The sequence below is a fragment of the Prionailurus viverrinus genome, chromosome C2 (genome assembly GCF_022837055.1).
Source record: "Prionailurus viverrinus isolate Anna chromosome C2, UM_Priviv_1.0, whole genome shotgun sequence".
NCBI classification, from domain to species: domain Eukaryota; kingdom Metazoa; phylum Chordata; class Mammalia; order Carnivora; family Felidae; genus Prionailurus; species Prionailurus viverrinus.
The window spans coordinates 117203857-117229960 of record NC_062569.1 but is presented as its reverse complement, the minus strand read 5'-3'; the positions used below and the strand labels follow the sequence as shown (position 1 = coordinate 117229960).

Sequence of the window (26104 nt, the reverse complement as noted above, 5' to 3'; positions counted from 1 at the left end):
ATCTGAAACAGGCTCCAGGCTCTGAGCTGTCAGCACAGAGCCCGACAGGGGACTCGAACTCACGGACCGCGAGATCATGACATGAGCCGAAGTTGGACGCTTAACCGACTGAGCCACCCAGGCGCCCCTTGTCATTTCTTTTTCAAAAAAGTACGAAAACAAATGCAGACATTACATATCTTTGTAAATAAAATAAGACATAGTACAAAAACAGCATATCATCATCTCCATCGTGCAGAAACCAAAGAGCTAGCAACCGAATACTTTCTAAAAATCCTAGAAAGTATATTGAAATGTTAATATTGGTTATCTTTGGGTGGTGAATGTGAGATCTTGTTTTCTGATCTTATGTTTTTTTCAGTGTTTTTCACATTTCCTACAATGAACATACTATTTCTTTTGAAATCATAACCCCCCACAATATCATTTTACATTTTCTGTAACAAACAGCAATAAACATTATAGAGATTAAAACGTCACTGTCATCTGAATTATTGGATAGTTAACAAATGAGTTTTCCCCTCGTCCTTAACTTGTAATAACTGTCGCAGGGCATTGTTTCTGCAGTTGTGCAGTCAGAGTCTACCGGAGTCCCAAAGGATCCCAGTCCTGCTTGACAAAACAAAACAAAACAAAACAAAACAAAACAAAACAAAACACGCACAAGACCTAAGTAAGCTCTCTGGATCTAAGTTGGGGTTAGAGACACACGAGGAACAACACCCTCGGCTGGCAACACACTTTGTGTGGGTATACAGAGAGGACTTGCCCAGGATCTGTCGGGGATTTTTCAACTCATCTGTGGACGCTCCGGTTGCCTAGTTACGAGCGCCACCTCCCCGCCCCCCGCCGTCCCGGGGGAAGGGGAGCCCGACACTCAGCCACTCAGCGGCCCGCACCACGGGCCGACGAATGCTGATTGGAGGAGCGAAAGGCGGTGCTTGGGGAGGGCCTTCCGCGCCTGGGAGAAACGTCAGCGCGTCGACGCGGGGTTTTCACTGGCGGGGCTCCGCTAACACTACTCGGGTCTGGGTGTCTGCGCCTTTGGCCGCGCTGTGCCTGGGCGAGGAGGCCGTTGTTCGCTCGCCGGCCGGCGCGGTTACCGGGACTTGGCGCTGGGACTGACCACCTCGACCCCCTTCCAGACTTCTCCGCCTCCGACGTGCCTCGGAACGGCTGCGGCCGCCGGGACTCGGCCCGGGGCAACTAGGGGCCCTTTCTCGCTCGGGGCTCGGATGGGAGGCGTTGGGAGGAGCGGCCTGGGATGTTCAGTCTGATGGCCAATTGCTGCAGCTGGTTCAAGCGGTGGCGGGAGCCCGTCAGGTAAGCTGCACCCGGCTGGCCGGTGCCGTCCTAGGGGATTTGGACAGTTGCCCCCTGAGGGGCCTGTTGGGGCGCCACCTTTCCTCCGGGAAGAGTCGCTCCCAGGCCGCGGGGGATGGTTTTGCTCCCAGTTTGAATCGTCTCCGAGGGAGAGAGCAGGCGTAGCTTTTTTGCCTAGTTACATTTCAGATTTCTCAGAATGCGTACTCTTATTATTTAAACGGGTTCGAATTTCTTCAGAAGTTGTGTCTTTTGCGTATGGAGTTGGAAACTACCCGTTTTGTGTTTTTCCTGACTTTTGTAATGGGATTTTTTTTTTTTTAAACAGAGAAGCATGGGATACAGTTTTCATAACATCCACACATTATTTTCCAACACACACACACACACACACACACACACACACACACTCACTCACTCACTGACTGTTTTAAGGACTTAGGTTTGAAATCTGGCTCCACTGCTTAAGAATTACATGAGTTAACCACTTTGGCCCCTCCTTTGTCATCGATTAAATGGGGGTGATAATCTCTGTGCCTTAAGAGTGTTGTATTAAGTGAGAATAGCTGATGGAAAGTGTCTTCCTAACTGTAGTGTAGCTTCAATTTACATGTAACATCTAGTTAAGCCTTTAGTTGAAAAAGTCCACTTCTTAACCTTTCATTTTGGAATGCTAGACGTATTAATATTTAGCACCTGCTACTTGATATTCATTCATTTGTTGAGAAAATACCATGTGCCAGGTACCGTGCTAGGAAAGAGTACTTGAAAATGACACTTTTTTAGGTTTACCCTATAAAGAAACCTTAAATTTGTTACTCCTTATAAATAATGTTGACTTTGGAATTAGACCAAGAGTAAATTATAACAAAGTTTTGATTTTCTTGTGATTTCCCATTTCCTAGTGAGCTTCAGTTATTCAGCATTTTGTCAGAGATCACAGAGAAGACTTTTGGGATACAAGAATAAACCTAAACTTTTACCCCAAAATTTTTTGTTACATTTTATTGTCAAAAATACAAAGTCTCCCTTTTGTCTTCATAGCATTGATCTGTTTTCTTTAGTGTGCCAAACATGCACAAGCCTCTCTTACCTAAAAAAAACCAACCCAAACCAAATGTTTCCTATTGCTGCTGTAACAAATTACTATTAACTTAGTGACTTAAAACACAAATTTATTATCCTGCATTAGACTTCTGAGGTCAGAAGTCTAAAATGGGTCAGCAGGGTTGAATGCCTTCTGGAGGCTCTTATGAGAGGATCTGTTTTTCTTTGCCTTTTCCAGAGGGGTGGGAAGGGGGGGGGTGGTGTTGGGAAGAGGTTGCCTGCTGTCCTTGGTTTGTGGCCCCCTTCCTCCATCTTCAAAGCCAGTTGCATAACATCTCTTTTGTCTGATCTTTTACCAGGACATTTAAGAGTCCCTTTTATAAGGACTCTTGTATTGAATTGGGCCATCCCAAAATAAGCTTCCATAAGAGATCCTTCACTTAATTGTGTCTGCAAAATCGGTTTGCCATGCAGGGTGACATATTCACAGGTTCCATCGATTAGGATGTGGACGTTGTGGGGAAGCCATTATTCTGTGCCCACCATGATAAACAACCCTCTGTCCCTGCAGCTATGTTTGCTCTTTCCCTTCACTCCAGATGGAAGAGTTGGCTATGGATTCCTGTCTCTGACACTTTAACTCCTTTCCTCTCATGCATTCCTTAACTTCCTACATTAGGAGACTTCTGCCCAGAAGTTGTTCCTGCTACACCAGATGCTGCCTGGTTATTAAATCCAATGGATTCTTTTCAATCTCTTGGCATCATTTGACACGTAAGACCATTCTCTTCTTGAAATTCTCTGATTTTATTTTTTCTGAATTAAAAAATTTTTACCTTTCTATCTGTTGTCTTTTCTGTCTCTTTTTGGCATTTAGCCTTTCTTCATCTCACTCTCAAGTCTTCCCCAGGATTCTGTGTTCAGCTCTCTCTTTTTTTCCGTATATTCTCCTTTCCTGGGCAATTTCACCACACAGAGACTTCAGCGGCTACTTAAACATTGACCTCAAGTTCATATTTCCAGCAAAGACTCCTCTACTGCTTGAAGACTTACTTATCCTGTTCCACAAGAATCCTCAATCCCTGCGTATCCAAAATTGAACTTTATGTCCTCTCTCATTTCTATGCTGAATTGCTTCTGCTTTCCTTTTACCCAAATCTAGCCAAGAGTGATTCTAGATACCTCTTTGTGCTTTGTTCTCTCAAATCATCAAGTCCTTTGGTTTCTACCTGTTTAATACCACTTATATGTCTTACACTCTTTTAGCCTTTCCATACCCACTGCTCTGTTGTAGCTAAACTTTCCATTATTTCTCCCCCAGATGTCTTTGACAGTCTTTCCACTGTTCCCTTCTGGTTGATTCTCTACACTGTTGCCAGTGGTCTTTTTCCTTTTTCCTCCTGTTGTGCCAGTTTTGGGGTACTTAAGTTCTCTAGCCCTCCATACCTCACCAAATGCCCTTCTTTTTTTTGGCTGTTCCTAATCATTCCTCACTTGTCAGTTGGGCAATTCTTTCAGGAAACTGTCTTTGCATTCCAGCTAGATTCTTTACCCTTTCATTGTGTTTGCTTTGCACCTTGTATTTGTCTCTACTTATCCATGTTTTGTAATGAAATGTTTATTCAGCTCTTCTCACTGGTCCTCTAGGATGGCTTGATGGCATGGATGGCTAAGCAAAAAAGTGGCAGATATTAGTTACCCTCAATCTCATACCCAAAGATTCCCATTTTGGTGTAGAATCTCTTACATATCTGTAAAGTTTCTTTTTATTGAAGTGTAATTGACATACAATATCTTATTAGCTTTAGGTGTATATCATAGTTACTCAATATTTTTATACAGTATCAAATGATCCCAATGGTAAGTGTAATTATGATTTGACATTATACAAAGTTATTATAGTATTATTGACTGTATTCCTGATGCTGTATATAACATCCCCATGAATTATTTATTTTATAACTGGAAGTTTGTATCTCTTAATCCCCTTCACCTATTTCACCTGCACACCATCTCTCCCCACTCTGGTAACCAAGTTTGTTTCTTGTCTCTGTTTTGTTTGTGTGTTTATTTGTTTTTTAGACTCCACATATAAATGAAATCATATGATAGTTGTCTTTGTCTGATTTGTTTCACCTAGCGTGATACCCTCTAGGTCGATCCTTGTTGTTGTAAATGACAGTATTTCATTCTTTTTCTTGACCAAGTAACATTCCATTGCATATCTGTATAGTTCCTCTTCTAAATCTGTCCATCAATGGACACTTGGGTTGGTTACGTATCTTGTGTATTGTAAATAATGCTGCAGTGAACATGGGGGTGCATATATCTCTTCAAATTGGTATTTTGGTTTTTTTGGATAGATACCCAGAAGTGGAATTGCTGGATCATATGGTAGTTCTATTTTTAATTTTTTGAGGAGCTTCCGTACTATATGTTTTCCATAATGGGTGTGGTTGCACCAATTTACATTTCCACTAATAGTGTATGAGATTTCCCTTTTCACCACATCTCCACCAACACTTGTTATTTTTCGTCTTTTTGATAATAGCCAGTCTGACCAGTATGAGGTAATATCTTATTATAATTTTGATTTACATTTCCCTCATGATTAGTGATGTTAAGCATCACTATGTGCCTGTTGTCTGCTGTAGTTTTCTTTGGAAAGATATTTGTTCACGTCCTCTGCCTGTTTTTTAATCAGGTTGCTTTTTTTTTTTTCTTTTTTTGAGTTGTGTCTGTATATTCTCCTAAGTTTTATACATTTGGATATTAATCCTTTATTGGATGTATGATTTGCAAATATATTCTCTCATTCTTTGCCTTTTTGTTTTGTTGATAGTTTCCATATGTGTGAATTTTTAAACAATAGATAATAGAGTTGCTGTTTCACAGCTTTTTATTTATTTTTGCTCTAATCATAATTAACGTCTTTTTGCAACATTACACGTTTCTCATCTTTTTAAGCAGAATAGTGTGTTCTATACATTCACCAAAGAATGTTTAATCATTCCTGTTATTAGGTATTTAGGATATTTAAAATATTTCACTATTGTGAGCAGTGCTTGGGTGGACATCCTTATATAAATATTTTTAGAAATGGAATTTGAGATCAAATGGTATGAAAAAGTTTAATGTATTTGATATCTGTTGCCAAATTGCTCTTCAGCAAGGCTTTAAGGAGCCTTGTTACTTGTTACTCCTACCAGAAGTATATAAAAGTGCCTTTTTCCCCTCAAAAAGTGAGAGTCATCACTTGTTTTTTCCAAGTTATAGGGGGAAATGCTATCTGCTTTTAGTTTCTATTTTCTGAGTTCCTAGTAAAATTGTTTTTTCCCTTGGACTTTTGTATTTCTTGTTTTGGGAATTTCCCAACGATTTCCTTCTCTATTTTTCTATCGAGGCAAGTGCATTTTCTTACTGAATTTTCTAAAAGAGATTTTAAATGTATACAGTAGTAACCATTTCTCTGTAGTATATATTGCAGATATATTTTTTTGATTTGTTATATTTGTAAATTTTTGGTGGCATTTGAAGCATAACCATTAAAAACATTTTTTTTATTGGGCGCCTGGGTGGCTCAGTCGGTTAAGTGTCCGACTTCAGCTCAGGTCATGATCTCACAGTTTGTGAGTTCAAGCCCTGCATCAGGCTCTGTGCTGACAGCTCAGAGCCTGGAGCCTGCTTCGTTCGGACTCTGTGTCTCCCCCTCTCTCTGCCCCTTCCCTGCTCATGCTCTGTGTCTCTCTCTCAATAATAAATGTTAAAAAAATTAAAAAAAGAATTTTATTTAAATGCACCACTCTGTCAGTGTAATAATTAGATTATATTCCATTATATGTATCCAAGATTATATTCACCTACACCTTTTTTATAATATGTTCATATTTTTATTTTTAACATTTAAAACTCTACTGAAATTTATTTTGTGTATAGGGAACAGGCTTTGTCCTGGACACAGACCCCAAGCCATGGTGGTCAGTATATTCTGGACCTTGTAAACAGGTCCTTACCCTTATATTATCATTTACATATTTTGAATGCCTATTATTTATACCAAGTAGCATCTTGGTATTAGTGCATTAGTGCATATAAAATATGATAGAATATGCAAGAATTGAAAGACGATTTCCAAGATTTTTAGCAAGAATAGAAAGCAGGATTTTGGAAGCGGTATAATTTTGCCTGGATCTTGAAGAAATTTGTGCTTCCCAAGCTTCCCATGGGCATGAATTCAGAAGTGGCTCACCTAACAGAAGCAGAAAATTAATATCAATTTAAATGAAAAAAATTTGGCAACAAGAGTTACATAATATTATAATTAAAAAATAGGTAGGGGCACCTGGATGGCTCATTCGATTGAACATCTGGCTCTTGTTTTCGGCTCAGGTCAGGATCTTCCCGTTTGTGGGATTGAGCCCTGCGACACAGGCTCTGTGCTGACAGCATAGAGCCTGCTTGGGATTCTCTATGCTACTCCCCCCGCCCCTCCCCGCTCCTCTGCCTGGCCTCTGCCCCTTCTCCCCCTGCATGTGCACATGTGCACACTCTCTCAAAATAAATAAACATTAAAAAATAAATTAAAGGTATTTTTACTATTAATGTAAACAAAAAGAAAAATATACTAGGTACTCATGTGCCTATCACCCAGATTTTACAAGTATTAACTTTTGGTTAGCACATTTCTGCTTTTTTTTCTAAAGAAAAATAGATAACAAATCTTTGAAGCTCCCTACATCCCATTCATCTCCTACCAATCCATCCCCAGAGGTAACCACTAGCTGGAATTAGTTTCTTGTCTACCTGTGTTTTTTGTTGTTACAATTCAGCCTATCTAAGCTTTACCGCAAATTTATTAGTAAATTGTCATTCATTTGGCCAAGTCTAAAGGAAGAGACTCAGATGTTACAGTAAGCACTGCAGATTAATGCTTTCTGTACATCACTGTGGTGTTTGGTAAGGCGTACATAGCCATGTTTTTTGGTTTAAAAAAATATAACTATAAATCCTAGGCCATTTATAGAAATTGCTGAGTTTTTAATTTGTTAATTAAGCTGTACATACAGATTAGCAAGGATTATCTGATGTGCTGTACACAGAACTGGAATGTTTCACATTTCTTTTTAAACCCCTACGGCTTCTTGTTTATCCTCAGTACGAAGTTTAGAATTTTAGGATAAAAAGGACTTAGAGACATTTGTATTCTACCTCTTTATATTTTAGGAATGAATAAATTGACACTAAGAATTTGACTTAAGATTTCAGAGTTAGCATATGATCTCAAGTTTGGTCCTCTTGCTATTTATTAATGCTCCATAAATTTAGGTAGTGATTTTGATGTAATATTATCCTGAACTCCACAGTTTGAATTAAAATGTCAGCAAATAATGCACTTGTACAATAAAATCACGCCATAATTTTTTTTTTTTTGGTAAATATTTTTTATTGTATCAATTTTTTTTGTGGTAGGTTTTTTCTTTCTCTTGTACATTTATCATAAAATAATGTTCCCACGTGTCTTCTCCTACATGTGTCTACATTACTTTTTAACTTTGGAACTTGCTTTATGTGGTTCCAAATATTTTCAGTAATATCAATTTGATGTGTCAGTTTTTTTTAGTGTTTTAGTGAAATATTTTATTTTAACTTGCAAAATATTTTTGAAGTTAGAAATAGTTTCTATGTAATTATCTCATTTGAGGTATTGTCTCCTTAGTTGATAGATCAGGAAGTTTAGAATTGTAGATGTTCAAGTGATCGCAATAAAATCACTCAGAGAAGATAAATAATTCAAATATTTTCTGAATCTGAGTTCAAAAGCCCAGTATTATGTTGCTTATGTTTCTGACATATCAAATTATTTATCTGTTACATACAGACTCTGAGATTAAATATATGAAACAAGCTTTTGACTCTTAATCCCTCCTTTTTTTTTTTTTTTACTCAGAATTTACTTCAGTTTTAAAAATCTTTCTCACCATTAATTATTTCCTTGAAAACTTGGGCATGTAAACTTTTTTAGAAAACTTCGGTCAGTTTGGTGTAAGAAGATAAATAATTGTGATTACGTTCTCTAAGATTGAACGGTTACTTTTATGTGAAGATTAATATAAATTAAATCCATTGTAATACTTTATCAACTGAAAATTATATATTTTTGTTTTACGTAATGTTTACTCAGGCAAATGAGGGAGTCAGAAAATATATTATGCTGTGTCATTCCGTAAAGATGCTTAATGTGTGCCCAGCACGTTTGATCCTGGGGCTCCCGAGCTAATTGACAAGTTCCAGTAGAGGAGACTATGTGAGAAGTTGCATGAGGAAGTTAAGGTCTGTTTGCTGTGGTAGCGTGGACGGTCAGGAAGGACAGAAAGGACTAGGGGAATAGCAGGACTAGTAGGCCTACTGGAGGAGAGTGTCAGAAGAGGAGTCTGCAGAGTTGGGACTTGAGTCTGTTTAAGGATTTTAAGCAGAAAAATGCTATAGTTAGATTCCATCGACATCATGATTAGGTTTTATTAGCTGCATGCAATTCACGACCTTAGTATCCCTGTTACTAGGTAATCTACCTTCTGTTAGGTCCATAAACTAGGTTATGATTGTGACAGACCTAAGTCTGAGGTGATACTTGCAAGGTTCCTTGATGAAAACGAGCCACATGTTTATCTCTGTGCATGTATATAAATATTTTCTAAAATATTTTTCGAGAAAGAGAGAGACAGAGTGCAAGCCAGGGAGGGACAGAGAGCTAGGGAGAAGCAGGCTCCAGACTCTGAGCTGTTAGCACAGAGACTGACGTGGGGCTCGAACCCAGGAACCGTGAGATCATGACCCAAGCTGGAGTTGGATGCTTAACCGACTGAGCCACCCAGGCGCCCCTGTGTGCATATATATGATGTGAATAAATTACAGGCTAAACAAATGGTTCAAGTTTCCTTTAAAATAATTATTACTATTTTTACAAACCATTGTATTTAAACTTCCCATGGAAACTTCTGTTGACTAACTTCTTATTAGCGCTATAGCCTTGAGTAACTTGTACCTGCTCTGCCTGCAGGGACAGTATGATGTAAACGATAGGATAAAATAGCTTTGAACTGTTGAGACATACTGTGTAAATTCAAAGCATTGTTTATTGCAGGATTTGGGAAAAGATGAGAGCATTTTCTTCTGAGTTACTTAATTTGGGGCAATTATATAAAAGATACTTCTATTTTACAAAACTTTGCAGTATTTGATATTGATTGTCTCTTCACCCCTCTGGAAACTATTCCCGGTGCAGCCATTTCTTTGGTCTCATTTCTTTCTGACTGCAGTTTTAAGAGTTTTTTCAAAGGTTCTTGGGGTGCCATGTTCCCCTGGCTCTTCTCTGTCCTGCGCTCTCCCTGGGATCTTTCATCTCTTCTCATAGTTTTAATTACCAGGTATGTCTCATAAACCCAAGACAGATCTTTCTACAGCTTCAGACTTCAGTGTGAGATGAGCAAGCACTGCTGTCGACGTGTGTAAAACTGAAACCTGTTCATTCTCTTCTGTAATCTGGTTCCTGCCTGTTTTTGTGGTCTCATCTCATGGACTCCCTAGCTTAAATTTTGTGGTATAGTAAGAATAGCTATTGATTGAGCACTTATTTTGTGCCACAGACATTGAGCACTTCACTTGCATTGTCATATTTCATTTTACCACATCCCTATGGGATAGTTGTTATAATCTCATTTTACTGATAAAATTCTAAGAAGTTAAATAACATGGCCCAGGTCATATAGCTTGGAAGTGGCAAATCTGGGACTTGAATACAGGTCTCTCTAATACCAACTGTGTGCAAATATATCAGATTGCACATAATCCCTGTTATTTGTTCCTGGTAAAAACATAGTCCTTCCCATCCCAGCCTTTCTAGTTTGATATATAATTAAAGACTCAGGGATAAACTGCAATAAGAATGAAGTGATAACTTCTGGGAAGGTCACATTGTTAACTATTTGTTGATAATAGTTCCTAAAGCAGAAGTATATCAGGTTTCCTTTACACTCAATGTGTAGTTGTAGTGAGTCGTGATTATGTATGATGAGCCTCTAGCAAGCATGGTCTCCTTTTGTTTAATACGGCTCTACTGAGGTGTGCTCTTAACCCCTGGGTTTAGCAACTCGACATCCTGCCAGTTCTCCCCTCCTTGGTATGGTATCTTCCCAGGCAGTGTTCTCAGTCTGGAATCTCTTCATTCTCCCTCCTTCTGTTTGCACCTTTCCCTTGCTTGGCAAACTTCTCCACCTTAACAATTTAGCTGAGGCATTGCCTTGTGTAAAAAGCTTCCCTGATCTTCTGTATCTGTATCTCTAGGCTAAAATCATCTTGCCCTGTATTACTTAAACATCTTGCATATATAGATGTGCATATTCAACTGTCATAGTGTCACAATGTGCTAATATTTGTTTATGTTTTAGTCACTCTCATTAGATGAGTACACTGAGATAGAAAACCATGTCTCAGGCATTTTTGTGTCTGTAATGCCTAATGCCTAATGCCTAATGTACTTTTATTGAATTACTGTCTGATCAAATGACTAAATGATTGTTTTTTTGCTAGTGTCAACTTTTCCAGATGCTATGACCCTAAGAACACTGTATACTGTTTTATTTTTCAGTTGAAGGATTAATGTACTTGATCAGTAATCATAAGATTAAAAGACATAGAATCTCTTCCATTTTTGTACCACAGCCAACTGTTCCCAGTGATAATTTACCATACTTTAAGCAGGTGTAGTGACATGTACATTTTAACATGTGTTAGATTGTACATCTTCATGTTTTAAAACGTTGCATAGGATTTTGAGTGTTAGGTGAATGTTAACCTTTTAAATCCATTCTATTCTGAAAGTATAAATTCAATGTTTTGTTATCAGAGATTGCAGTAATTCATGCTGATTTTTATTTGTACTGCTAATGTTATGTTTATTCATTAAGACTTTAATGACCTCAAGTATTTAATTAAAGTCATGTTTTCAAGTATATAGCATAATGATCTAAAAAATTAATTACTTTCAACAGTAGTCAAAGTAAAAAAGAAATCTAGAGAGGCTTATTTTGTGCCAGTCTCAGCATAATTATAATTTTCCAAAGTGATTTGTATGTTTGAAGGACTTTTTTTGTTTGAACCTAATATTTTAGTAAGAAAGGAAAGCATTTTTTTAAGTTTACTTATTTAATTATTTATTTAGAGAGCACAAGCAGGAAGGGGGAGAGAGAGAGAGAGAGAGAGAGAGAGAGAGAGAGAGAGAGAGAATCCCAAGCAGGCCCCACACTCTTAGCGCGGATCCCAATGTAGGGCTTGAACTCACCAGCCGTGAGATCATGACCTGAGCTGAAACCAAGAGTCAGACACTTAACCGACTGAGCCACCCAGGTGCCCCTAGAAAGGAAAGCTTTTAAAGTAAAAAGCAAATATCTTTGGTAGCTAGCTTTAAGAGCAGTGTTTCAAAATGTGTAATAGCAATTACTTGGAAGGTTTTTTTAGGCTGACAGACAAGAATGGAGAGAAAACGTTAAGATGCAACCTGTGTAATACAGAAGGAAGGACAGCAACCTGTTTCTTGTTGTAAGGTATAGGAGGGCTAGGGATTGTGGATGTTTCTGTGCTGCTCTGTACAGGTGTATAATTAATATTTATAGAATAAATGATGCACATAAGCATAATGTGGGCATTTGTTCCCTCATGGTAATTGTTTTGGTTTATGGTCAGGTTTGAAGCATGGGGGATCTTGAAATGCATCATACATTTTTCAGAGGACAATTGAATTTGTTTTAATATCATTTTAATCTAATTCATTGTATATCTAGTAACTTGAGTTACCTAAAATGTTATATAAATGTGACATTATCCATCCATCTCTTTTGGATAATCATTTATTGTATTTTGTTTAGGGAATTATTTTGTGTTTAAATCTTATTTGATATTTAGTAGTTATGAATTCTTCAAACAAAATAATAAATTTATATTCTTAAAAGTCACACACAGCTTCCTTAAGAATTAAATTCATATTTTTCAAAGTTGATAATGCAGGCAAAATTTCTGTATGCACAGAGATATCTGGACCTCACATACAGCCTCAGCTCCTTAAATTCGTGCCAGTACCATACTATCTTGATGATTACAGCTTTGTAATACATCTTGAAGTCTGGACAGCTCCTTAAATTCGTAATCTGTCATGGTTCTCTTTGACATTCCCATTGACCCCACCACTGGCTGACAAGGTTGGGGTAAGGGGATGCTGCTAATTGTGGCTTACTTTATTCTTGCACTTACTCAAGCTTAGATCTACTTCCATTCATTTCCCATGGTGGGTAGAGATGGTTGAAACATTTAGGAGACTAAGGCTCTTGGATAACAAAGGAAATTAATATGGAGAGTAAATTAACTTCATTCACAAAAACCAAAGCCCTCAACTACAAGGCCCCACATGATCTGGCCTCTGGTGTCCTTCCTTGCTCCCTGTCCTTCCCTGCTCCATTCTCTCTGGGTTTTACCACATTGACTTGCATGCTGATGCTAGAACATTCCTGCATACCCCCATGTTAATGCCTTTGCCCTGGATGTTCTCTCTTGCCCTAGATATATTTGCATGACTAACTCCCTCCTTCAAGGCCTTGCTTGGATTTTACCTTCTCAAGAAGGTCTGCCCTGATCACCCTAATGTAAAACTGCAACCTGGCTCCCGTCTCCATTCCTGCCTCCCTTTAGCCTGCTTTACTCTATATTCTTTTTTTTATAGTAACTAATCACCTTCTAACATACTGCATAGCTTATAATGTACTTATTTCTTACATTTATTATTATTGTTTCTTTTCACTAACGTGTAAATTTAGTAAGGGAAGAGTTTCTGTGTCTGTTTTTGTTTGCTTTTTTTTGTTGTAGTCATTTGAATAAAAAGGTATATCTCAAGTACCTAGAACACTGGTGTCTAGCATCCAGAAGGTGGTCAGTAACTATTTAATTGGTTTAATAAGTGACCAGTTTGGTTTTTGCAAGACCGAGTGTGTTCTTCCTCAGTGTGCAACCCCTAACTTGTCTGCCTCACACCTCAACTCTGTCCTTTTTTTTGTTATATGAATCCTTTGAAGACATCTGGAATTAAAAACAAACAAACAAACAAAAAAACTCAACACAACATATCCCAAGAGAGTCAGGGCTAGGGGGATGAAAGAACACCCCTTCTAACATCTAAGCTCTGTTACTTTAAACTCTTCTTGAGATGATCCTCAGTGAAGATGAGTTGGCAGAAACCCTGACTGTATCGCATAGGAATGTGGCCCTGTGGTTTTAACACAACAGCTGTGTTATGCTGCGACGTTCTCTCTATATTCCCAAATCCATGGTGTTAATGAATGGTCTTCCCTCTTGTATTGTGCAGTGGTTCAGCCTGAAACAGAAATGAGCTTTAGTGGTAGACTGAATTGCCAAGATAATAGGACCCTTATAATAGGGTTTGTTCCTTTATACCTATGCCAGGTTTAAGAAGTCTCTAGGAATTAAGTGACTTAGGTTCTGGTTTTGACTCTAAGCAACTTGTCGTCTTAACAAGTCTGCGTTTATGTTTCTTCAATTGTAAATTGAACTAGACTTTTTTTTTTTTTCTGATTCTCTGAAGTTTAGCTATGTCATCAAAAGTATTTTAAGCTTTATAATTTTAGGAACACTCTTCCAAAATATGTTAGCACTTAAGTTAATAATCATGCTATTATACTGTATTTAAGAATTATACTTGGAAAGGTGCTGCATATCTGAAAACAGAGCTGAACACACCGTTGGTGTGTGTGAATCTTTAGCCATGATAAATAGCTCATGTGTTAGAATCCTTTTCCTTCTTTCTCTTATTTCTTCTCTACCTTTTGTACTCTCTCTTGTACAACTTTCTTTTATTTTTTTCCTTTTTTGCTTATAGAACAAAAGGATGACACTTCAAGGATATTTCTCAAGAATTTTGTTTTTTGAATCTGTTTCATTCATTACTGAACTGCCTGGGGTCCAGCAGATTGTCCTATACGTAGTAGATGTTCCTTATATGTTGCTTGAGTGAATGAATTTGCTTTTATTTTCCCCTGATATTGGATTAACTCAACAGTGATTTTTAAATTTTTATTATTTTAAGAAAGGTGACTCTTGTGATGGTGGGACTTGATAATGCTGGTAAAACGGCAACGGCAAAGGGAATCCAAGGAGGTAAGTTGAAAATGTTTCTTATTAAATTACTCTGAATTATTTATTTATGTAAATTGTTTTGTTACATAATCATTTGGTACAGATAGTATACACTCCATCTCTATATTCTTAGTAGACTTGTGGCTAATATGGGGAATAGATTCTAGCTTACTAGTACCAGCCTATTAACATGTTTCAGATGTGAATAAATGCAGAGGTGCAGAGGATCCTTGAGGTCTTTGATCAGATAAAAGGCATTACATCTGTCTTCTCAGCACAGGAGGGAAAAAGTAAAAAAAAGGACATACCCATCTTTAAGGATACCTATCTTCCACTTGCATTCTCTTGGCCGGAATTTAGTCCCAAGGCTGCACCTAAATCAAACGGAGGTAGAAATACAGTTAGCCAGCATGTCTTTCCTTGCGCGTCTTGATTGTTTTTCAATATGATATGTAATTTTTATAGTTGTGTTAAAAGTAGGGCCTCTTTTTTACTAAAGAGTTTTATGTCACTTATATTACATCTCATTGGATGTATTTACTTAGTCTTAATTTAATGCTGTTTACTACAACATAGAAGCAACTGTGCTAGTGAGTTTGTTGTGTACCCAGAAGATGTAGCATCAGCCAAGCATGAGTATGAATTGAGAAGAAACTTAACATATATTTTTTGCTGAAAAAGAATGTTGCAACAAGATACGCATACCAAATAGTCAGGGGCTTTTATTTATGGAGGTTTATGAAAGAAAATTAACACCTTGCAACACTTGCTTTTGAAGGAAAATGTTTTGCCACCCCATATTCTAGCATGTAATATTAGATATAAATTGTGTATTATTATCTGTGGATTCTTACGGTACCCCTCGTGCTATCTCCTAGCTTATATCCTCGCAGAGCACTGACTGTCATCATCTTAACCAGGGGCTGGCAAACTTCTTCTGTTAAAGAGCCAGATAGTAAATATTTGAGACTGAGGATCACGCAGTCTCTTTCCCAACTATACAACCCTGACATAATAATGCAAAAGCAACCATAGGCAACATGTAAACAAATGAGCATGGCCACCTTCCAATGCAACTTTGTTTATGGACACTGAAATCTGATGTGTTATGAAATACTATCCTTTTGATTTTTTTTGCAGTTATTTTAAAATGTGAAACACATTCTTAGCTTGAGGGCCATATAAAAATAGTGAGCCAGATTTGGCCTGCAGGCCATGACTGCCCATCTAAACATCTTCACTTCTTCCATTTCTTCAAAGCCTTACATTCAAGGGAGTAGAATCTAAGAATCAGACTATCTAATTTGTTGTGTGTACTTAGAACATCCTCTTTCCATTAGGATCTTTCTCTTCTGATTTTCACCTCCATATATCCATCAGTTTCTCTTTCTGAGTTTAGAAAGAAATACTCAGGGTGTTACATCATGAACAAAAAGTCAAAGCTGCTTTCCACTTTGAACTCCCCTCTGGTTCTGTTTTTGTTCTTTATCTCATATTTGTTTACTCCTCAGCCTACTCCAGTGGCTGATTTCTTACCTTTTTTCTTTTTTTAAAGATTCCAGTTATATAGAGCTACATGAAATTTTCCAGTGGAACCTTTTCATGCTTTTGTATTTGTTTATGCTCTTCCCACTTGTCTTAGTACAGGGAATATCTGCTTTTAAAGCAGAATATCTAAATGTCTCTAAAGATGGTTTTTTTGTTATATAGTCTCCTTCATGAAGTCTTTTCCAACCTCCTGCTACCTTTACCCATTCCCATCACCATCAGTAGACTTGGCTACTTCCTCTGCTTTGGACTATACTTACCTATACCTGCTTGTATCACTACTTAATTACCCCCTTTGTTCCTGTATCTCTTCACCTCTCCAGACCATAAATTCCCAAAGGGCAGTTTTACTCATTTTGGTGTCTCAGTTCAGCCATGCCATAGGTGTAGTAGGTGGTCTTCTTACAACATATCTGCCATGGCTTCCACTCTTCAGCTTATTTCTGCCTCATTTCTGTTTCTTTTCTTCCCTTCCCCCCCACCCCCACACACATTTCTTTTGGGATATATCTGCTTCTCTTCTAACTGTAGTGTCTAAATCCACATCCTCAGTGTCTTTCATCTAGAATGTTATAGCTTCCTAATCAAGGAATACTTTCCATACCTTGACCTTTGCTTCTTTCAATCAACTTCTCTTTTTTTATGGCTGTCAAAGTGATTGTATTCATTGGATATAGGTTCAGTTGTCCTAACAAGAGACCTAAAATAACAATGGCTTAACAAAATAGAATTTTATTTCTCATAATAGTGCATGCAAAAGTAGTGTAGGGCTGGCATAACACCCCCATGGTGTTATGTTCCTTCTCCTCTTTTTTTTTTTTTTTCCCTTGCCTACCTGGTCCAAGATGGCTCACTAGTACTGTGCATTTCAGCTGAGGGAAGCGGTAAAGTGGAAAGGAGGCCATTTTCTTTTCCTTTAGGGGCATGGACTAGAAGCTGCCACATCACTTCAGTGGTATTTTGGAGCTGGCTCTTACTTGCTCTTATTGGCTTATATCAGCTATCGAGATCCAGTTAGGTATATCCCTTCCCAACCGTGTGTTCAGGTACCTCACACTGGTAGTTTGAAATTGGCCATAGTGGGAGTATTCACACCATGGAAAATGACAAACACTACATATCAAAGTCCTGCAAGAGAGGTTAAATGTTTAATGCTACACCACTAGCTCACTATCTAGAATATGTTCTAATAGCCATTCCTAGCTGCCACAGAGGCTAGGGATTTAAGTTTTTATCCTAAATAGGTGTGTGCTCAGCTAAAAAACTAGGATTCTCTGACTGTCCAGTGCTATTTCCTAATAATTTCTAAGGAACAGTTGTTTTTTGGGTAGCAAAATTCTTCTTTGTGTGAATTGGTCCCTAGCATTGTTGGATATTAAAATATCTTCATTGTATTATAGTTGTTTGTTTATGTTTCCCCTTTCCTCCTCTATGTAAGAGCTCTGTAAGGTCAGAAGATGGATCTTATTATTGTGTATCTAGGACCTTGCACGGTGGTTAGCATACAATAGATGCTCAATAAATAAGTTATTGATGATATATTTCACTTTATCTTGGACTTTGCAGAGATTGTCTTAGCGCATATACTTTACGAAATCCTCAGGGTTGGGGACCATTTGTCTTTTTACCCCTGGTTCTTATATGATCCCTGATCTATAATAGACACATGATAAATGGCTACTAGCATGAATGGATGGATAAATATGTGGCATGACAAAAGGAAGGATGGATGTAAGAACAGTAGCTTCAGCTGTCATGGCAGTCTGTAATGTTGAGCCACTATATACTTTGTGCTAAGTATTAAGGATACAACGATTGGTCCCAGCTACTGGGAAGGTATAGGCTATTGTGAGGACTAGCAAGAAGACAGAATATTATGATAGTGCAGGTGATACTGAAAGTAGGAAGGAATTATCAGAAAGGATTTATAGGGAAGTTGTACCCAGAACATTTAGTCCTGAGTCTTTTTTTTTTTTTAATTTTTTTTTTTTTTAACATTTATTTATTTTTGAGACAGAGAGAGACAGAGCATGAACGGGGGAGGGTCAGAGAGAGAGGGAGACACAGAATCGGAAGCAGGCTCCAGGCTCTGGGCCATCATCAGCCCAGAGCCCAACGCGGGGCTCGAACTCACGGACCGTGAGATCATGACCTGAGCTGAAATTGGACGCTTAACCGACTGAGCCACCCAGGCACCCCTAGTCCTGAGTCTTGAAACACAGAACTGTGAGTAGGAACCAGAGGAAAGGATAGACAAATCAGGGAGGGAAGACTTTTAAAGTTCTGACCTGGATTTGAGTCCTGGCTCTGCCTACCATATAACCTTAAAAAAATTACCTAATTTGAATTGGTTTCCTGAGAATGTTACCATCATTTTATCTGTGCTTATCTTGCTCTCCTGCCTAGAATGTTCTTCTCCCTTCTTTATTATAATTTTGTGGTTTTTAAGACTTCATTTTTATTTCACAGCCTTTCTGAAGCCTTTGTGTACCATAACTTTCCCCTCCCCCCTCTTTACCCTTTTCCTCTTGAATGCCCTCAGTCTTAGTCTGGGCTGCTATACCAAACCATAGGCTGGGTGGCTTAAACAACAGTTATTTCTCACAATTCTGGAGGTTGGAAGTGTGAGGTCGGGGTGCCAGCATGGTTGGGTTCTTGATGAGGGAGTCCTCTTCCTGATTTACAGACAATTATCTTCTTTCTGTGTTCTTATGTGGTGCAGAGAGACACAAGACAAACTTTCTTGTGTCTCTTTTTATAACGGTAGTAATCCCATCATGGGGACTACACCCTCATGACCTCACTGAAACCTAATTACTTCTCAAAGACTCCACCTCCACCTCCCTAACACACTGGGGATTAGGGTTTTAACATAGGAGTTTTGCAAGGTGGTGGGGGAAAGGGGGGGCATGGACACATGTAATCTATAACATCCTTATAGTATCCTCTCTAGACTTTTTTCATAGAAATATAGGTTCTTGTGTTAATTCCATTAATACATATCTGTTGATATTGTACTGTATGTTCTTTGAGGACAGCAACCCTATCTTATTCATCTTTACATCCTAATGCCTAACAAAGTCCTGGTACTGAGTAGGTGTCTATACGTATTAGTTCCCTCATCCCTACTCCAGCATAGTTGATTTATTTGCACTGATAATTTCCTGGGGGCACCTCTAAATTCGTATTCAAAGATGGCTGCCTGTTTTAACTATGGAAACCAATTCTGGCCTGGATTAGATCCATTTGTTTTAGATGTCTAGGGTAATCCTGTTTTAGGAATATCACGCTGCTTATATTGCTTCTAAACTTTTCTTTTTCTCCTAGATAAAGATCTTAGAAAAGTGTGACTTGTAACGTCTCTGCTAACTTTCTAGGGAGTTGTTTAAATTTTTTTTAATGTTTATTTTTGAGAGAGAGAGACAGAGAGCGTGCACAAGCAGGGGAGGGGCAGAGCGAGAGGGAGACACAGAATCCAAAGCAGGATCCAGGCTCTGAGCTGTCAGCACAGAGCCTGATGTGGGTCTCAAACCCATGAGCCGTGAGATCATGACCTGAGCCAAAGTCAGTGGCTTAACCAACTGAGCCACCCAGGTGCCTCTAGGGAGTTGTTTAAACTGCACTAAAGTAGTTGCTGAAAGGGAGTAGTATGTGGCAAGTCTGTTGCCCAGTCACACCTAAGCCTAGCAGCAAATGCCTTTCAAATTTATCTTTGTAATAGCAAATATTCTGTTGAATGTGGGAATAATAACACTAGTGTTATTCAACAGAGCTTTCTGCAATGATAGAAATGTTCTGTATTGGCTCTGTCTAGTGTAGTGTGGGCCACTAGCCTTGTGTGGCTCTGAGCACTTTAGATCTAGATAGTTCTATTGAGAAACTGAAATTTTAATTTAATTTTGATTGATTTTAATTTAAAAAGCCTAGTGTAGATTGTGGCCATTGTAAACAAAGTCCAATGGAGTAATGTTTGTTGTGGATTCTGGTGGTGAAGAGAGAGTGAAAGAGACAAACATGAAGTTTGAACTCTTCTTCATAACCATTGAGTTACCAGGTTCTATTAATGTTTCATGAGTTCTCTCTTTCCATTCTTCTCATTTTCATATCTCTCTGAAAAGTGGCCGTCACTCTCATTTCTAGTCGGCTCTAGAGATTTTGCAAAGATGTACCTTTAAAAAGCACTACTTTAGTCACATTAATTATATGATTGGTCTGCTGAAATACCTTCAGCTTCCATTTCTCTGTCTTCAGAACTCTCTTAAGTCTGCATTCCCAATCTTAAGGGTTTGCGCCAAAGTTCAGTTTGTACTTTCTTTCCTTTGCTATTTCTGCTACTTAGCTCACTCTTTTGCCTGTCTACATACTACCTAGCTTTAAGGCCTAAGTCTGAGCTCCTAGGTGAAGTCTTTCTTGAACCTTAGTTATCTTTTTAATGTTGTCATTATTACCACCCCCTTGGCAGTTATAATCATGCATACTATGCCTTCTTTGTATTGTCATATACAGAAGTCCAAAAAAATTCAATTTTAAATTTATGAAAACATATGAAACATGTTCCTTAGAAACAATGAAATCTGCTCTATGTTTGTAAGCTGTCCTGAAAAGTTTTTTTATTTCAATTATAGCTTTAATTCAGTAGTTTGAAAAGAGTGGTCCTACTCTTCATAGCTTCTCCCATTCTTTGGTTCTTCTCAACTATTCTCTAAATATTCAGTTTTTCTTTATAGCTTCACAGAAGTTGTAATGGTCCCTGGGGATGGCTGTAGTGTTGAAGGGTTGAAATTTTTATTGTTTGTAACTTGGAGAGTCAATAGCCTTAAAGGCAAGAGTTCATTTATTTATTTATTCATTCTACAGATATTTATTAAGTACCTGTTATATGGTAGACATTATTCTAGGAGCTGGGCTCAATACAAAACAAATAAGCAAAATACAGAAATTTTTATCTACATGGAGCATAAATTCTGGTTGGATATTTTATAGTATCTACCCTTCCCCATATCTACCAGTATGCTTAGATGTAAAGCTTAGTGTGTAAGCAAATAATAAACATTCCAATTAAGACTAAATTATGAAAAATACTTTTTATGTCCTTTAATTTGTGTAGTTAATGTTATTAATTTAAAGTCTAAGGTTGTCTCTTTTGTGTCATTTGAAACAGAGTATCCTGAAGATGTAGCTCCTACTGTTGGATTTTCCAAAATTGACCTCAGACAAGGAAAATTTGAAGTCACCATCTTTGACTTGGGAGGTGGAAAAAGAATTCGGGGTATCTGGAAGAATTACTATGCTGAGTCCTATGGGGTAATATTTGTTGTGGATTCCAGTGATGAAGAGAGAATGGAAGAGACAAAAGAGACAATGTCAGAAGTGCTAAGACATCCTAGGATATCGGGGAAGCCTATACTGGTGTAAGTAATGTTGGTGTCATTGTAAACACAGGAGCAGTGGCATTAGCCAATAAAAAAATTTACCTAAGTTCCAAAATAAGCTAAAATAAGCTGAATAAGCTAAAATCATCATGTCCTAGTATAATAAAATGTATGCAGTTAACAGGATTGTTTATATAGTGAGACCTTATTGTAATGTTCTCTGTAGGGATTAAGGGTTGAGGCTATATTATAAAGAAGAGTTATACTTCAATCTTCTGGGTATTCAAATATAAACTCTTTGTTTTGTTTGATAATTTACTTTTTATAAAATTTTGCATTTTGAAATGAACTATTAGTAAGATTCTAGAATGGTTTTCAGAAAATTTTTTGCCCTCTTTTAATAACTTATTTATGTTTTGCCTTTGTCCTGCTTTTCTTAAAGAGTATTCTTGTCTGGAAGTTACTTAAAAAGTTTATTCTTCTAATGCCACACTGCCAAATTTTTATTTCTATATTTCCAAATTGAATATGTGATCTGTGTTATCAACTTAGTCATATGCTTGTATCACTTTGTCCAGCTGCCTAACACTCTTTACAAAGTGACAAAGGACTTTTACACCACCTGCCCTCATAGCCTTTCTGCATAGTAAACACCAGATGGTGCTGTACCTATAAGACGTAGTATAAAGTGAAAGTTCTTTAAGTTGCTTTTAAAATCAGAGCGAGCTGAATGTGTGCCCTTGCCTTCTTGTCCTTTTTCCTCATGCTTGTTTCATTACTGAGGATTAAAAAAAAAAAAAACAAAAACAACCTGCTTACCACATGGTTAAGTGAGAAATTATCAGCAGAGTTTGTTACTGGCTCTCAGTAGTAAATGAACATTTTTAAACGAGGCAGTTTGGAAGCTCTGATTACACGAAGTAAGACTTTATGGCATTATTTATTGGTACAGGTTTTATGGCTTAATTTTTATACATTTAACCAATTAGAAAAGTGATTTGTGTAATAAATTCTTACCTTTATTGTATCTGAAGGAAAGTTTAATAGACATATATATGAAGAATGAATTTTGTTGAACCACATAGGCTTAATTAGTCTCTACACATTTAAGCAAAGAACCAGTGTCTTCTAAAGTAAAAAGTATTAATGAATGAGAAGACTGATGCTCATGTGTAACATAATTGTGTGTGTAGTTTTTAACCTAATAGTCATTTACTGAATTTATTCATTTATTAATTCGTACATGTGTTAATGAAGCAAATATTTACTGAGCATCCACTATGTGCTAGTCATTGTTCTGGTGATGGGAATACCGCTGGGAACAAAACAATATAATCCATGTGTGGCCTCAGAAGCTTACATTCTAGGGCTGGAGACGCACAGTAAATGTAATAAGTTATATCAGACATGCGGTGATAAGTATATTGAAAAAAAAGTAAAGATCTCTTATCCTATGGTGGTGGTATGGCAGGGGTATGTTGCTCTTGTAATCAGGATAATCATAGTGGGTCTTACTGAGGAGATGACACTTGAGGAGAGAGAGGCAGTCAGGCAGATGTCTGTGGAAAAGCCCCGAGATGGGAGCATGCAGTTCATAAGCGACTGCAGTTATCACTGAAGAATCAAATAACAGCAGGAGGCCTGCTTCCAATTCTTTCACCTCCCTCACCTAATAGATTATCAGAATAGAGGTGAAAAAACCCAGAAAACCTCCAACTAGGGGATTGCTTCACTATGATAATTTTGTGGTCAGTGAGATCTCACAAAGACATGAGAATTCATTATGGATACTATAATATGCTTGTGAAATATAAAATGATTTGCCATTTGACCAATTTTCATCTGGGGAATTTTACAACCAAAGGGTTCTTATTAATAAAGGTAAACTGCTTTTTGAAATGAGTGTGCTTAAAAAGTATACAAAACATTCAAAAAGTGCACATTGTTAATAAATTTAGAACATGTAGAGAAGAGTGAGTTAAAAAACGTTGATCAAGGGGTGCATGGGTGGCTCAGTTGGTTAAGCATCGATTCTTGATCTCGGCTCAGGTCATGATCTCAGGTTTTGTGAGTTCAAGCCCCACATTGGATTCTGTGCTGACAGAGCTTGGGATTCTGTCTCTCCCTCTCTCTGCGTCCCCCCGCCCCTAGCCCCCGCTCTCAAAATAAATAAATAAACTTAAAAAAAAAAAGCTGATTGACCATGCAGAGCCAACCACTGCTAACATTCTGATGAATTTCCTATGCATAGTTTTGCAAAATTCATAATATATACAGTTGCATATAATATATAAAAATTTGTACCTCACCTTTTTACATTTTTATGTATTTTTTTTAAGTTTTATTTACTTTGTGGGAGAGAGAACACATGAGCAGGGAAGGGGCAGAGAGAGGGAGAGAGAGAATTCCAAGCAGGCTCTGTGTTATTAGTGTGGAGCACAATGTGGGGCTCGATTTCATGAACTGTGAAATTATAACCTGATCCAAAATCAAGAGTCTGATGCTCAACTGACTGGGCCACCCAGACTCCCCTTAATTTTTATTTTTTAAAAAAAGTATATATATATATATATATATATATATATATATATATATATATATATATACATATATGTATATATGTATATACATTTATTTATTTATTTTTAAGTAAGCTCTCATGACCCCAAGATCAAGAGTCACATGCTCTTCTGACTAAGCCAGCCAGAAGCTCCTGTATTTCATCATCTTCTATATGTTTCTAAACCCCTCTTAAATATCTACCCCAAACCTGTGTTTGGAAATTCTCCTGTTTACCTTTTTCTCTCTGACCTACAAGTAATTCCTCTTGTTGATATTACTGTATTAACATGGCTTGAGTCTCCACTTCCCTCTCTATTTGCCTTGATGTACTTCCTTTCATCCCCTCTACATTCCTCCCCTGTGTTACTTACTGGTCTTGACCAGTCTCTCTGTTGTCTATCCCATCCTCCAAGCTCTCCTCTGCATTGCTAGCAGGAACCTTTTTCTTTTTTTTTTTTTTTTTTTTTTGATGTTTTTCAACTTTACAAAATTTGGTGTTTTACCAAAAAAATTGATGTTTTATAAAACTGGTACATGCTGTAACAAGTGAAACAATGCAGGAGTATATAAAGAATGTGAGAGCTCTTTTTAGCATACACATTTTACAGTTCCTCTGCTTAAAGTCCTTCAGGTAGCCTTCACTGCCCCATGCAGATAAGAAATTGTGCTTAACTGATACAACCCTAGCATGTAATAGGTGTGACATTGAAGAGTCCACTAGGTAGTAAGTGGGAAGAACCCTGCTAAGCTCAGTGCTAGGAGCTCTGGTGGGTTGTGGAGAGGCAGGGCAAGGTTACTTAAATTAGCAGGCAGGCTCTAGTGCCCCTTGTTGCACTTAGCTGCTTCCTTCCAGTCCACAAACATCTGGACCGATCAGGAGCAAAATTTAATGACAGCATCTCATCTCATCTTCTGTTCTTCCCTTGACTGAGCCTAAACTAGCTGATTTAGGACCCACAAAGCCTCTCAGAACTAACTTCAACATCTAGATAACTTTCTCTTCCCACCCTAGAATGATGAACAAACAGACAACAATATCAGACCTCTGAGAAAATTCAGCCATTCAGCAGAAGGAAATAAACCTGAAAAATTAGAGTATTGTCTATAATCACAAAACTGCAAATTGGTGGAGCCAGAATTCTTTCATGCTATGGGAGCAAAGTTAGATCAGCACAGTAGAAGGTCCTAGACAGTCTCTGGCTCTGCCTGACATGCTGTTGCACACCAGCCTGATAGCATGTGTCACTGCAAATGAAGCCTCAGCCAAATGTCACTTTATGTCACAGCCTTGAGAGTTCTCTTGAAAGGTCAGAATCATAGAACATCATTAGGCTTCTGTGCTTTATTAGCTCAGAAGTTATGTTTTACAGTTCTATAGCTTTACTACTTAGTAAGCATAATATTTTGATGAAAATCTCTGAAATAATGGTGAAAAATTGACAAACCATGGGTTTAGAGAGAAGATGGAGAGTCTGGAACCTGAATTCTAAGAGCTGGTGTGCATTTGTTTATGAGTCTGGCAAGTCACTTTACTTCTTTGGACTTAGTGGTTAAATACCTCTTGTATTAAAAGTAGATGTAAAATATTGTAATTCTGTTTTTTGTATTCAGCTGTATATAATCATGTGAACCGTTTCAGTAGAAAAGTAAAAGTGACTAAAGAGATTAAAAATAGATGCTATTCAAACTTTTTGCCCTGTAATCATGTTAACCTGTTTATTTACTTAGAAAGTGTTCCTTTTACTCCCCTAGGTACAATAGAGATTAACCTGTACTCTGATTAAGGTATGAAATATATTATCTACCCTCATGTACCCCTGTATACTCTTGCTTTAACAATTTATAACTTAATTTTTAAAAAACTAAAATTAGATACTCTGAACAGATGAAGACCTTTCCAATAGAAAAAAGTGAGTAACTTTTGCAGTAGTATGAATAGCACTGGAATCAACATAACCTCCAATTTCTTTTTTAGTTGAAACATAGTTGGCATGTAATGCTAGTTCCAGGTGTACAACATAGTGCTTCAGCAATTGTGTATATGTTACAAAATGCTC

At 37.6% G+C, this 26104-nt stretch overlaps 1 protein-coding gene across 5 annotated transcripts in view; it reads left to right on the top strand.

Moving 5' to 3' along the window:
- The first annotated feature begins 1009 nt into the window (after nt 1-1009).
- ARL13B (ADP ribosylation factor like GTPase 13B) overlaps nt 1010-26104 on the top strand; it is a 69645-nt gene continuing 44550 nt past the window's right edge. For 3 of the 5 annotated variants that reach the window (XM_047876164.1, XM_047876162.1, XM_047876163.1), the window contains exons 1-3: nt 1010-1323; nt 14516-14586; nt 21275-21524. In XM_047876164.1, coding sequence (XP_047732120.1) covers nt 1265-1323; nt 14516-14586; nt 21275-21524 — 380 coding nt within the window. In that variant the 5' untranslated portion in view covers nt 1010-1264. The remainder of the gene's footprint in view (nt 1324-14515; nt 14587-21274; nt 21525-26104) is intronic. The other 2 variants (XM_047876165.1, XM_047876166.1) reach the window with 2 other exon arrangements.